Here is a 14,670-nt window from a genome sequence, read left to right on the forward strand (position 1 = left end):
ACTGGACATGCCAATTAATAAATATATATTTGTGACAGTCTAGCTATTTTACTCTCATTTGTTGACACTTTTATATGGTGTAATATTTCTTGTTAATATTATTGATACATATTTGTTTCTGGTTACGACATAGCTCAAATTTGCAAAGTTTAAATCAGTATATAATCAGTATTGTAACAGGAACCGTTCCGTCACGACATACCTTATATGGGCACAGACAGCAGTAGTATCCAAGATTAAGAATTACGCCTGTATCAGTTGGATGTGTCTCAATACTAACATTCGTGTTAACGGTAACCTATAATTAGACAATATCCCAGCAAACAAGTTCACGTTGTCACAACATTATGCTTTCGTTGTTACGTTACTCTGTGGACTCCATTTACGTTGTCACAACGTTGTGGCCTGACGTTGTGATACGTCATTTTTACGTCAACACAAGGTTGATGCTAACGTATTTACGTTATCTTAACGTTCTATTTAACGTTAATAGTCAAATAGATTTTCCAGTAGTGAACAGTACATAAGAAACAAAGCAGAAATTCATTTCAATGTTATTCGTCAATTTGTTTTGGTCGTGTGTTTCCTGAAGCTGTAGCTGAATAGAGAAGTAAGAATCTCAAAGTGAAACGTTTTACAGAAAACGCTATCATGACAAGTTATAAGAAACGTTCAGTTTTGAGTTAGTGAGTGAGTGAGTATGGGTTTACGCCTCTTTTAGCAATATTCCAGTAATATCACGGCGGGAGACACAAGAAATGGGCTTCACACATTCCCATGTGGGGTATCAAACTCGGGTCTTCGGCATGACGAGCGAACGCTTTAACTACTAGGCTACCCCACCGCCCGATTCAGTTTTGGAATTATCGCAATATATTTGCTGTGGTCAGTACTTACTTTGAAATTGATCTCAGTTGTGTATAAAAATAATTCAATACAGTATCTGATGGACAGATACGGAACATTTACTATATTGTTTCATACCAAATAGACACGGACGTGTGCTTTTCAAATATATTTTACAGACACCCAGCTTCAGTCTGCTTTCTGTGTCTACAAGGTCAAATACTACCACGCTGATTTTGCTTATGTGTCACCATTTTTGCAAATAAAACAAATCAAACAAATGCGCATGTTGTTGTTTTATTGTTAGGCAGTATTTTTACAATGTCAATGTCACGGTTGGGTCATGCTGGAATTGACACAACATGAATGACCTCCGCTGATGCTGGCATACAGCAGAGATGATATACATGGTTTCAGTTAAATGTCCCCGCTTTCACAGGGAGAGGACAAGTTACATTGATTGATTGTTTGTTGTTTTACGCCGCACTCAGCAATATCCCAGCTATATGGCGGCGGTCTGTAAATATTCGAGTCTGAACCAGACAATCCATTGATCAACATCATGAGCATCGATATATGTAGTTGGGACGCGATGACATGTGTCAACCCAAGTCAGCGAGCCTGACCACCCGATCCCGTTAGTCGCCTCTTACTATAAGCATGGGTTGCTGAAGACCAATTCAAACCCGGACCTTCACGGGTACCAAGTTACATACCGGTTCCGATTTGGAAACTACCTACAACCTCAACATGATCAACATATTTTGCAGTACGTTATTTACTAAAACAGGGCACATGGTCGAAATGAAAATAGAAAATACATTGGGGATATTTCATGTGTAACAAAATTACGTGTTTTACTCCACAAGATGACAGATACATCATATGTCACTAGACACATGAAATATGCCATTTATTCAGTATTTCCAGTTTGTTTTATTAAATTTAAACAAAATTAATCCAAAATAATCGATTCTAATCCAAAGTCTCCCAGCTGTAAACTAACGCCCGGATAAAACATAGTTCGGTATTCGAAAATCAAATAAAAATCGTGACAACATACATCTGTATCAATTGCAATCTTTATATTTATTGTCATTGCTTTTTAGAATCACCACTTATAATAACATCCATCAAACCATCCTTTTTGGTCTTAGCATCAACGTAAAAAGAACATGGCGCCCCGAGAGAAAGAGAAGAGTAGTGATTGGAAATAAACTAAACTATTTACAGTGTCAGTAAGCATAACGACAGGTAATTACGGTTGTCATTCGATGTAAATCAAGCCTCTTGTACATAAAATATCCGTTTTGAACGCTACCAACTCATAACTCAAGTGCTCTGAACAGAGGCGTAGACTCCACACGGACAAAACACTCTAAAGTCACTTACAGTAACACTCTCTGTGCCCGCGTCTACGGAATGATACGCCGATCAGCTGATCGGTCCGAGGTGTATTCTCTGGGGGCTAGTTATCCGATGTCCAGGCTTGCTGACCAAATTAATTTCGGGAAATACATATTGCCATTTACTGAGTTGATGTGACAAGGGGCAAGTTGTCTAAGGCGCCAGGATAGTGATTGATCCAGCGAGCATGTTGGTGCCGGGATAGAGCCCACCTGTGACCGGGTGTAAAAACCTTGGAGTCAACTTTGTGTGCAGACTCTTTCAGTGTTGTCACAACCCCTAATGTACAGTACACAACCCTGTGCACTTAAAAGAACCCACGAATCCGTTGGTATATGACCAGATGGTGGCCACATGAATACATGCAAACACCTAGTTGCAGGTACAGCAACGTGCAGTAAAACATGGACAAAGCACTGTCACTATGTGTCCCAGTCCACCCAGCTGTGAATGGGTACGTTGTAAGGATGGGATAGTCCATTAACTAGTGGCTGGACGAGTTGTATAATCCCCAGGGAGTTGAGATTGAAAATACCATGTGCCGTTGACATTGACAACGAGGGAAAACCAAAGCGCTTTGAGCATGCATGTTGATGGGATTGACTATAGTGCTATATATACTGAGCCGCAAAAGAAACGCCACACCGTTTTGTTGAATCTTAAACCACACACTTTCATTCGCTCTAATTAAGAGTCAAAACGGAGGATTGAGTTCAAAACCTGACAATTATGGTCAACACATTTTCGGGAATCACATTTAGAGTTCACACAAACAAAATCACCAAAAATGGTACCTCAATTAGGATACCTAAAGGTCAGTAAAGTATGTGGTCCCCCGTGGGCATCGTGGAAGGTGTTGCATCGTCTGTACATGGGATGAATTAGCCGGTTGATGAAGGCCATATGCACTTACTATGGGAAGTGCCTCTCCAGCCGCAGCTGTCGGACTTGATTGGAAGTCATTCAGCCTTCTTTGAATATCGTCCCAAAGGTGATAGATAGAATATCATTTTTCTCTTTCACGTTTAAGTGTATAATAAAGTTGCTCATATTTTTTATTCATCGCTCCACATCTACTCATCCAAAACTTGATATTGTGCTTCTATTTGATTTCGCTAAACCCTTAGCAGCAACAGGGTTTGATGACCGTTTGTGTGAATCCCAACTGTATCCTAATTAAGAGCCTTGGAGGGCGGTGGGGTAGCCTGGTGGTTAAAGCGTTCACTCGTTACACCGAAGACCCGGGTTCGATTCCCTACATGGGTGACAATATGTGACGCCCATTTCCCCGCCGTGATAATGCCGGAATATTCCAAAAAGCGGCGTAAAGCTAAACTCACTCACTAGCCTTGGTTTTTCACCATCATGCTCGGTTTGGTGTTTGTTGTTAAACGCCGCACACAGCAATATTCCAGATATATGGCGGTGGTCTGTCCAGTGATCAACAGCATGAGCATTGATCTGCGCTTTTGGGGTACAATGTCAACCAAGTCAGCAGTCTGACCACCGTTAGTCGCCGCTCACGACAAGCATGGGTTACTGAAGATCAATTTCTAATCCGGATCGTCACGGGTCACCTTCCAAATTGTAATAACACTCGTTTGAAATTGAAATAAGTTTACTGAAGTTCTTCCATTGAAATATGTGATGCCTGTTTTGTTTAAATGAGTTCAACATTCCTAAAGCTATTGTCAACACATGTGTCATGCACTGTGAAAGTCTGTGTTGATGGCACATGTCAACATCTTGTCAGGAACGGCATTCCATGCAACGACCTCTCAAATACTGCACCACAAACAAGTGATAATGAACAGAAAATATAAAGTGGAATTCATCGCCAATATCATTTTGATTACAGAGTTGCCATCTTTTTTCATACAATGGTACTTTCTTCCACCTGTCAGTTTCAACTGGAAGCCGATGATTTTATAATAGAAAGTACAATAGTGGCATTGTGTGTTTCAAATCATAGGTATTTTGATTATGTTCAAATGATGGGCAATCTTTTGCAAAGAGTTTTTTTAGGATTTAGTACATGTATTGTTCCAGACAATAGTTTCATTTTTTGTTTAGTTGTTGAGTGAGTGAGTTTAGTGTTACGCCGAACTCAGCAATGTTCCAGCTATATGGCGGCGGTCTGTAAAGAATCGAGTCTGGACCAGACGATCCAGTGATCAACAGCATGAGCATCGATCCACGTAAATGGGATACGATGACGTGTGTCAATCAAGTCAGCGAGCCTGACCACCCGATGCCGTCTTACGACAAGCATGGGTTGTTGAAGAGCAATTCTAATCCGGATTTACGGGTTCCGGACCTGTAAATATTTGTCATTTTCAGTTTTGGGACATAAAGGATCTGCGGTGTATATTGTATTAACCAGACATCGCTGAAACCCAGATTTTCTAGCACTGATTTGACTTGTAACAAAAACACTTGACTGTATTTATAACTTCAACTAGAACGTTACTAATCCTCTCTATTACATCGTAAGTGTTTTGCATTTGTGTCTGCAGCAACATTATATCACGCTTACCGAAGCTTCATATTTCTGAGTCGTAATGGTTTGGGAGCAATATTATTCCAGAAATCTGATAGTATACTCTTAAAAAATAGGGAAACCAATGGGAAGTACAAACCAAACGCATAAGGCATTTTAGAAGAATTTATTGCTTCATTTTAAGAGCAATTATTTCATGCAATGTCAATGGGAAAAAGGTGGAAATTCACATGTCCATAGACAATGAGTACGCCTAACTCCTTTATTGCTGTGTTTCTGTTTACATGGTCCACAGGATGGCGTCAAAGTCAGTACTTTGTACGGCCACCATTGGCAGCAATTACTGCTCGGCACCTTCTTGGTACAGACTGGATGTACGCGTCGATCGAGTTCATCCCAAAGGTGTTCTATCGGTTTAGATCTGGTGATCGTGAAGGCCATGACAAGACTTTGACGTTAGAATTGGCAGGGTAGCGGGCCGTGACGCCTGCTTTATGTGAAGTAGCGTTGCCATGCTGTAACAACTCCCTCTGTCGGTCCATAATCGGAAGCATGTGACGTGCAAGGACTTTGTTGATGTACCGATTTGCTGTCAAATTGCCGTGAACCACCACTAAATCAGATCTTTGTGTGATGGACATCCCACCCCACACCATGACACGACCGAATCTGTCGACCTGTCAAATGCAACTAGGGGCAAAACGTTCATTTCTCCGACGGTAAACATACTGTCTTCCATTTCACCGGTGAAGAAGAAATCGTGAGTCATAACTGAACCAGACTCGCCTCCAGTTTCTAAGGTTCCAGTTCCGAACTCTACGACACCACCGCAAGCGATTGCGCCGATGGAAGTCTTTCAAAACAAGGGCGACAACTGGCCTTCTTAGTCGAATCTATTCCGTCGACAGTTGGTTCGGAAATTCTTCTCAAACCGTCCAGGTCGTCCAAGGTCAACAACGAGAGGACAGGATCGTTTCATTCGGAACTAGGCTTTAAGAAATCGAGCGAATCGGCATCAAATTGCAGAAAATTTGTATCAGACTCCTGGTGTTCGAGTTACGGGTCAGACGATTAGGAATCGCTTCCATGCGGCTCACTTGCATGCTGGGTTGTGCCACCCTTGACTGATCGTCATATGGCTGTAAAAAGAGAATGGTGTAGACACTGGAGGAATCGTCGTTGGTCACGTGTCATGTTTTGGGATGTCTCTAGAGTCACTTTGGACTTCCTTGACAGGCGTGGTCGGGTCTGGCGACGAAGAAATGAACGTCACGCTAACATCAACGCGAGACCACACGACCAAATTATATGTGGGACACTTATGGTATGGGGTGGTATCACTATGACAGACCGAATCCCTCTTCATGTTGTGCAAGGAAGGGTCACAGGGCAGTACTTTCGGGACAACATACTGACATCCTTTGTTGTCCCATTTGCTAGGCATTTCGATCGTCATTTCGTCTTGCAGGATGACAATGCCCGTGCTCACAATGCACGTATCGTCAATAATCACCTCCAGCAACACAACATTTATCGTTTGCATGGCCAGCAATGAGCCCTGATCGTTCCCCCATTTAACACGTCTGGGACATGTAGGATAACGTGTGCGTCAACGTCAAAGGCCGCCGACTACGCTGAATGAACCTGGTCGTGCGCTTCAGGAAGAATGGAACAGACTCCCCCAGTGGGTTATTGGGAGACTCATACACAGCATGCCTCGTCGTCCGACCCTCAGTGGTGGAATCACAGACTACTGAATGAAGACCGTATCAAGAGCGATAAATGTACAAACAACTATGGTCATAAGGAATTGCAAGTAGTGATGCACTCTCAAAACATTCATTATTATCATATCAACATTGATTGACTCCAATATATCTTCCAATGTTTTCAATCGTAAACTAAAAATGAAGTTCCCCTACTTTTTTTTAAAGAGTATATTTATAGACTATTGCTTTGTTTTGCGTTGAGCATGTGAAAACTGTTGAAACAAAACATTTCAAATGGAGTGCATGCTATTGTTACGTAAGGCCTTTACAAATGAAACCAACACCCAATGCTCATTTTCACACGAACAGTAGCGCAAACATTACCGAGCTCTGCAGTACGAATCACTGTTTGGGGAGTGCTGGCTCATTTCTGATTTGACCATGTGACCATTTGGCGAGAACTACAGCATCATATGGTCACCTACTGAACAACACATTTGGTGTGGGAGAGACAAGCAATTCTGAGACAATGCTTTCCGGGTAAGTTTGAAACCATTGGCACATCGCTGATTTTGTTTGATTTATTTGATAAACTCATGAAAAAATGTTGGTTGATCATTAAAATTCAACTAATTTTGAAATTATATGTTACAGTTTGTCCTCCTCAAGTTGGATAAGGATAACATAAAGAACAATCTCTATCTATTTTTTCTTTGTCGTTTGTTTCGCGAGCACCTAGTGTCGTCGCTGACATTGCGTGGTAAATTCATATCCTACCACAGTTACTTTAAACCAAATTCAATCTGTTTGTGAGTAAAAAAGGCTGGGTTTTCTTTTGCACTGACGTTTGTTTTTAGGGAAGACTCCTTAAAGGTTTTGGCGTCAGTGGTTCCAGTCGCTCTTTGTCTTATCATCTGGAAGTTGTGGAACATGCATAACTATAGTCTCAGAGACCGCACATGCAGCCTGCCACTACCGCCTGGCAGCATGGGACTTCCTTTGATTGGGGAAAGTCTTCATTTTGTGTTAATGGTAAATGACCTTTCTTATTAGTTAAACTGCATTATAGATATTTATTGACATATTTTGGTTTTAACTAATTGTAGTCTGGAACTTAATACTTTGTCAAGAGAGAGGTTTTGTTTGTTTGTTTGTTTGTTGTTTAACGCCACATTCAGCAATATTCCAGCTGTATGACACTGGTCTGTAAATAATCGACTATGGACACGATAATCCAGTGATTGACATCATGATCATGGATCTGTAATAAAATGACATGCACGAACCAAGCAGCGAGCTTATCACCCGATCCCTTAGGTGGCCTGACCTTTACGGATCATTTGTAATAGAATACTTTTTACAATAGACGATAAAATACATTCGGATATATAGGTTCATTTTTCATGTTTTAGGGTGCCAATTTCTACAGGAATAGGCTGAAATCCTACGGCAGCGTCTCAAAAACCAACATCCTTGGGAATCCAACCATTCTCGTCCTTGGAGCAAAGAACGTCCGCAAGATATTGATGGGAGAGACCTCTCTCGTGGCTTCTTACTGGCCACAAAGTGTCCGGACTCTCATGGGCGAAGGAACAGTAAGCCACTCCGAGGGACCAATCCACAAAACACGCAGGAAGTCCATCGGCAAGGCTTTCAACCACGAGGCCATGTCTTCTTACCTTCTGGAATCTCAGGTCACCTTTCGCTATTACATAAAGAGATGGTGCAGCCAAGCAACCGTATTGGGCTTCGATGAATGCAAGAAGCTGTCCTTGAGGTTTGCCTGTCACGTACTGATAGGCTTTAAAGTCAGCGAGAAAGAAATCGAAGAACTGATGGAGTTATATGCTGTGTTTGCAGAGGGACTTTTTTCCATACCTCTGAACATTCCAGGATCAGGATTCCACAAGGTAAAACACCTATAGCTCCAATTATGATTTTCATTTCTATGTTCATAAAGTATCCTAACTGTCATTGTAATTCTAGATGATATGAAATAAAGATAAACTCTTTGGATTTAGACACATGGAAGTGTATCCTTTGTTCACTTTGTGAAATGAGTTACAGGTGCAAAGAGGTTCTGATTATGGGTATCTCACAAGCAAAATATACCGATACACTTTACGGTCACCTCATACATATAGTATGACCAGAAATTATTGAGAATTTTAGGAATATGTTATAAACAACCTGGTATAAACAACCTTGACCAGCTATCAAGTGCTTGGTTTCATTCAAGAGAGACAACTCCGTTAATCCTTTTTCATTAGTTTGTGAAGAGTTATCCCCCCTTTGTTTACTTGCTAGCAGACGACATTTTCAGTGATCCTCAGTATGGATGATTTAGAGAAGAGGAAGTTGATTTTAGAGTATTATAACAAGGACATCAGATCAGCTAAAGTGATTTCAAGTAGAACAGGCATCCCTTTGTCCACCGTTTATCGTGTTTTGAAAAATATTGCAAATGGATATGGCATTTAGCACTAGGGAGGCGCAGGTAGGCCCAGAAAATTAACTGTCGGTGACAGGAGGCGGCTTGGTATTCTTGTTTCTAAATACAAACGAAGGTGTTTAGAAAACTTAAGGCTGGATATGATTGATAGAGGAACTGTGGCTGTCTGTAAGGAGACAATTAGAACTGAGCTGCATGCAATGGGTTGGCAGAAAAGTCGAGGAATTCCATTACCGATCATTAAACCTGAACAAAAGGAGCGAAGGTTGAACTGGTGCTTACAGCATAGAAATTTTAACTGGGACAATGTGATTTTCTCAGATGAAAGTTCTGTGTGGCTGTTTCCTAATACACTGAAATTCTGGACCAAACAAACTGAAAAAACATTTGTATCAGCGCCCAAAGTACAGTCGGAAATTTAACGTGTGGGGTGGCATATCTGTGTTAGGGGCAACGCCCCTCTGTGTATTTGAAGGGAATATAAACAGTGAGCGGTACACAGATATTCTCGAGGGACATTTACTTCCATCTGCTCACGTGTTCTATGGAAATTTTTGGATTTTCCAGCAAGACAACAACCCAAAACATCGTTCAAAGCATTCACAGGCCTGGTTTCGGACCCAAAATATGACATTATTAGATTGGTCAAGCTATAGCCCTGACCTAAATCCAATAGAAAATGTTTGGGGACTTATGAAGGAAAGTGTCAATAAGAAAAATCTGACAAATATTGCTGAAACGAAAGAAGAGGTGGTCCGATATTGGGACAGCATGGACCACGACTTTCCAACTTCTTTGATCAGTAGTATGCCCCGCCGCATTGAAGCCTGCATTGCTGCCCATGGTGACTTGACAACTTAACTGTTCACCTGTCTTTGAATCTGGAGTTATGTTCTGCTAATATTCACATTTAATACGTGAGTAATGAGTGAAAAAAATAAAAAATTACAATCTTTAAATTCTCAATAATTTCTGGTTGTACTGTATGACGTCATGTTTTTCCATTTTAGTACCATTGGTAATTATGTATTTGTATTTGCGTATTATCTTCTTAATAAAAAAAAATATTAAAATAAAAAATATAATAATATTATATCATGAATTAAGACTTGTATCCTGATTGTATGTTTGACTGTAGGGTATGATAGTTCGCGAAAAACTGATGAAGAAGATCGGTGAATTTCTGGATCGACGGAAGGACTGGGTCGGTGCCCCCGATGCCCTCACGTACATGATGAAACTGTCGGAGGAGGTGCTGACACGGACGGAGCTGAAGGAGGTGGTCATGGAGCTGCTCTTCACCGGACATGTGACCTCTGGCAGCGCTGCCTGCTCCCTACTCCTCTACTTGGGGAAAAATAGAGAGGTAAGTACTTCTTTAAACAGAGAGGTGAGCACTGCTTCAAATAGAAAGGCGAGTATTTGTTCAAATAGAGAGGTGAGTACTTCTTCAAGTAAAAGATGAGTACTTCATCAAATAGAGAGGTGGGTACTTCTTTAAGTAAAAGGTGAGTACCTTTTCAAATAGAGTGATGTGTACTGCTTCAAATAGAAGGTGAGTATTTCTTCAAATAGAGAGGTTGATACTGCTTCAAATAATAGGTGCGTACTTCTTCCAATAGAGAGGTTTACAAGTGCTGCTTCAAATAGAGAGGTGAGTACTTCGTCAAATAGAGAGGTGAGCTCTGCTTCAAACAGAGAGGTTAGTATTTGTTCAAATAGAGAGGTGAGTACTTCCTCAAATAGAGTGGTCAGCTCTGCTTCAAATAGAGAGGTTAGTATTTGTTCAAATAGAGAGGTTGATACTGCTGCAAATAGAGACGTGAGTGCTACTTTAAATAGATAGGTGAGAACTTCATCAAATAGAGAGCTGAGTACTGGTTCAAATAGAAAGGGTAATACTTCTTTAAATAGCAGATAGGTGAGCTCTGCTTCAAATAGAGAGGTTAGTATTTGTTCAAATAGAGAGATGGATACTGCTTCAAATAGAGAGGTAAGTGCTGCTTAAAATAGATAGGTTAGTATTTGTTCAAATAGAGAGGTGAGTACTTCGTCAAATAGAGAGGTGAGCTCTGCTTCAAATAAATAGGTTAGTATTTGTTCAAATAAAGAGGTGAGTACTTCGTCAAATAGAGAAGTGTGTACTTCTCCAAATAGAGAGATAAGAGTTGCTTCAAATAGATAGGTCAGCGTTGTGTAAAATAGAGAGGTGAGCGCTGCTTTGAATAGAGAGGTGAGTACTTCATCAAATAGAGAGGTGAGTACTTCTTCAAATTGAAAGGTGAGTTCTTTTTCAAATAGAGAGGTGAGTACTTCGTCAAACAGAGAGGTGAGCTCTGCTTCAAATAGAAAGGTGAATACTTCTTTTAATAGAGAGGTGGGTACTGCTTCAAACAGAGAGTGAGATCCGGGTTAGAATATTGGCCTTCAGCAACCGATGCTTGTCGTAAGAGTCGACTAACGGGATCGAGTGGTCAGGCTCGCTGGCTTGGTTGACACATGTCATCGGTTCCCAATTGCGCAGACAGGTGAGTATTAGTTCAAAAAGAGAGGTGAGCGCTGCTTTAAATAGAAAGGTGAGTATTTCTTCAAATAGAGAGGTGGGTGTACCTTCAAATAGAGAAGTGAGTGCTACTTTAAATAGATAGGTGAGAACGTCTTTAAATATAGAGGTGGGCACTGCTTCAAAAAGAGAGGCGAGTACTGCTTCAGATAGACAGGCGGGTACTGCCTCAAATAGACAGGTGGGTACTGCCTCAAATAGACAGGTGGGTACTGCCTCAAATGGAGAGGTGGTACTTCCTCAAATAGACAGGTGGGTACTGCTTCAAATAGACAGGTGGGTACTGCCTCAAATAGACAGGTGGGTACTGCCTCAAATAGACAGGTGGGTACTGCCTCAAATAGAGAGATTGGTACTTCCTCAAATAGACAGGTGGTACTGCCTCAAATAGACAGGTTGGTACTGCCTCAAATAGACAGGTGGGTACTGCCTCAAATAGAGAGGTGGGTACTGCCTCAAATAGACAGGTGAGTGCTGCTTCAAACAGATAGGTGAGAACATCTTTAGATGCAGAGGTGGGCTATCAGCATCATCAGGCTTGAAGATGTATTTCAGACTAATGATCAGCAGGAGAAGCCATAAAAAAGTGACATTGCATTTCAAATTATTGTGAGTCTTACTTATTCGTTATGTGGAAATATGTCTACAGTTTTCAATGTGCTTTCATGCATAACGTTTCAGGTGCTTAACCACGTAGTCGATGAACTACGACAACACAACATCGACGACGATGAAGGGAAGATAACCCTTGGACAACTAGGGAAACTGAAGTATGTATCTAACGTTGTGAAGGAAGTGATGCGAATTGCGCCACCTGTCGGCGGAGGTTTCAGAAAGGCACTCAAAACCTTCGAGTTAGATGTAAGTAAATTTAAACGCGTAAACTTTGTTTTAAAGCCATAACCATGTTTACATTTAATCGGATATTTAGAGACGAATTGCAGTCAAAAGTTAAAAGAACCTACCTAAATATACTCCCCATCAAAAGTTTAGACTCACTAGTGTAAATGTAGCCACTTGCTTAAGTCAACTCTTCTAAACTAGATTTTGCAAAATTTACCATACTGTTTAATAGTACTGTTTACACATGAACTGATGCATTGTAAAACAAATTCGTAACGTTGAAAAGATTATTGTCATGGGTTAAAAAAATGATGAAACTGAGTGAAAATTGGCGAATTTTTAACAAAGTTTTACACCACAACACGGCTGTTCACATGCACGATACTTGCACATGCTTTTTAGCAATTTCATGCATGATCCTCGTGCAATTCATCTGCATAAAGTTTGCAGTTGGTTCCCCAAAGTTAGTTGGAGAAACTCATCTTCGATGTAACCACACATATATGCATAACATATAGTGAGTGCTTTAAGTGAGTCTAAACCTTTGATGGGTAGTATATTTCGAGTTATCTAAGTTTCGACACAACTGAAATGTAATGAATAAACAAAGCATACGAAGGAACCAAGCTTCTATTTCGAGACAGCCATAGTTCGGTACATCAAAGTTCAACGGTGTCTGTATACTTCCGCATACAATTTGCAAAACTCGAATTTCAGAATCACCACCTTCCGGGCCGGTTGGGTAGCCTAGTGGATAAAACGTTCGCTCGTCATGCCGAAAACCGGGTTCAGTTCCCCATATGGGTACAATGTGTGAAGCCCATTTCTGATGTCCCCCGCCGTGATATTGCTGGAATATTGCTACAAGCGGCGTAAAACCAAACTCACTCACCACATTCCAGTGAAACATATGCTTATATTGATTACACGGTGCTCTTAAGAACTCGTTTCATTCAAACTGAAACATTATCACGAATCAGGATGTAACAAAATGCATCGCAGTTACAAATATAACATGACAACTCTGGAAAAAACCATTTTATTTTGTTCCATTTGGATTCAGGGTTACCAAATACCCAAGGGGTGGACTGTCGCCTTCAGCATTCGTGAAGCTCAAGAACAAAGCGACAGTTTCCCAGATGGAGACAAGTTCAACCCTGACAGATGGGATGCTTTGACAAAGGAAAGAGAAACCTTCTTTCCTTTCGGGGCTGGAAGAAGAGTGTGTGTTGGCAAAGAACTAGGAAAGCTCATGCTTAAATGTTTCCTTGTCGAACTTGCTGTAAACTGTAGGTGGGATCTATTGAACAAATATCCAGTTATTGAGGAAATGCCTGTTCCTCGTCCAATAGATGGACTCCCTGTTGTCTTCTCTTCGCTAAGGAAGCTTGGGATCTGAAAGACAAAGTATTGCCAAGGCAGCAAAGTAGCTCTTCCGTTTATCGTTTACCGAAGTTTTGGAGCTTATGTATATTTCAGCTTTGACGTGTAATACCAGGACCTTCAGTAGTTAAGTCCCAGATCTACGTACTGAACATAGCACCTTCCCAGGGTTATTTTCGTATAAAATATATTTCAATCGGAAGGTGCAATTTCAGGGCGTAATTTCGGATAAAATACATTTCAAATGGAAAGGTGCAATATAAGGGCTTAATTTCTGATAAAATACAATTCAAATAGGGAGGTGCAATTGGGATTAACCAGTTCACGCGGCAAAATTAATATCAGAAATTAAGCACAATTAAGCCTTAGTGTATGAGTAATAATTATGCTTGGGCTTATACCTACGTATTCTTCTGGTTTAAACATTACGTACTCAGGAATTAAGAAACACTGCTAATATTCGGACATCAAGATGTCACTATGAATTTTATGAAAAATCTTTCCCACCCGAGACAATGAAGCTATGGAACCAACTGATGCATCAACTAATGGGATGTTCAAAATGCTACCCAACTTCACTTTGAATTAAACTCGATTCTGTCAGATAAATGCACCCCCCGACTAACCTCAAGAGTGCACCTACGCTATCTGGAATAAAAACATACCTCTTCTGACGCTACCACTAATTGTCTTTACTGCTGTCTGTCTTCTGTATATATGTATACATGCAATGATGTGCTTTGAGCATGTCCCTCAGTGATGTGGAACCGGCGCTATATAAATATCATCATTATTATTGTCATTATAGATTCGCTTCGAAATATTTGTAATGGAGAAGTATTCGCAAAAGCCATTACGGCTTGTTTACCGAGCCATATACTTTTTGAATAAAATGTGTTTCAGCCAGAGAGTCCTGGTCGCGCACCTTTGTTTTGTCTGTGTCAGCAATCACTGTGGGAATAACAAT

General features: G+C 40.7%; 1 protein-coding gene and 1 long non-coding RNA gene across 2 annotated transcripts in view; one reads left to right on the forward strand and one right to left on the reverse strand.

Annotated features, from left to right (window-relative positions):
• Window positions 1-247, reverse strand: part of LOC124281920 — a 51,072-nt gene extending 50,825 nt beyond the window's left edge. The window contains exon 1 of the long non-coding RNA XR_006900002.1: window positions 203-247. This is a non-coding gene — a long non-coding RNA (uncharacterized LOC124281920). The remainder of the gene's footprint in view (window positions 1-202) is intronic.
• Window positions 248-6,810: 6,563 nt separating this feature from the next.
• Window positions 6,811-14,613, forward strand: LOC124281921 (cytochrome P450 26B1-like). Its single transcript, XM_046717928.1, has 6 exons — window positions 6,811-7,002; window positions 7,320-7,494; window positions 7,875-8,372; window positions 10,053-10,280; window positions 12,159-12,338; window positions 13,384-14,613. The coding sequence occupies exons 1-6, from the start codon at window positions 6,992-6,994 to the stop codon at window positions 13,717-13,719; spliced, it is 1,428 nt and encodes a 475-aa protein (XP_046573884.1). The 5' UTR covers window positions 6,811-6,991; the 3' UTR covers window positions 13,720-14,613.
• The last annotated feature ends 57 nt before the right edge of the window (window positions 14,614-14,670 follow it).

This window comes from Haliotis rubra, unplaced genomic scaffold (assembly GCF_003918875.1).
Source record: "Haliotis rubra isolate DU_JTF1 unplaced genomic scaffold, ASM391887v1 Scf290, whole genome shotgun sequence".
Classification (NCBI taxonomy): Eukaryota; Metazoa; Mollusca; class Gastropoda; order Lepetellida; family Haliotidae; genus Haliotis; species Haliotis rubra.

What these genes read in the sequence shown, in the direction of transcription:
- LOC124281921 (XM_046717928.1), top strand. An exon ending in CAGGATCAGGATTCCACAAG is followed by an intron (nt 8,373 to 10,052) that starts GTAAAACACCTA and finishes GTTTGACTGTAG; the next exon opens with GGTATGATAGTTCGCGAAAA. An exon ending in ACTTGGGGAAAAATAGAGAG is followed by an intron (nt 10,281 to 12,158) that starts GTAAGTACTTCT and finishes ATAACGTTTCAG; the next exon opens with GTGCTTAACCACGTAGTCGA.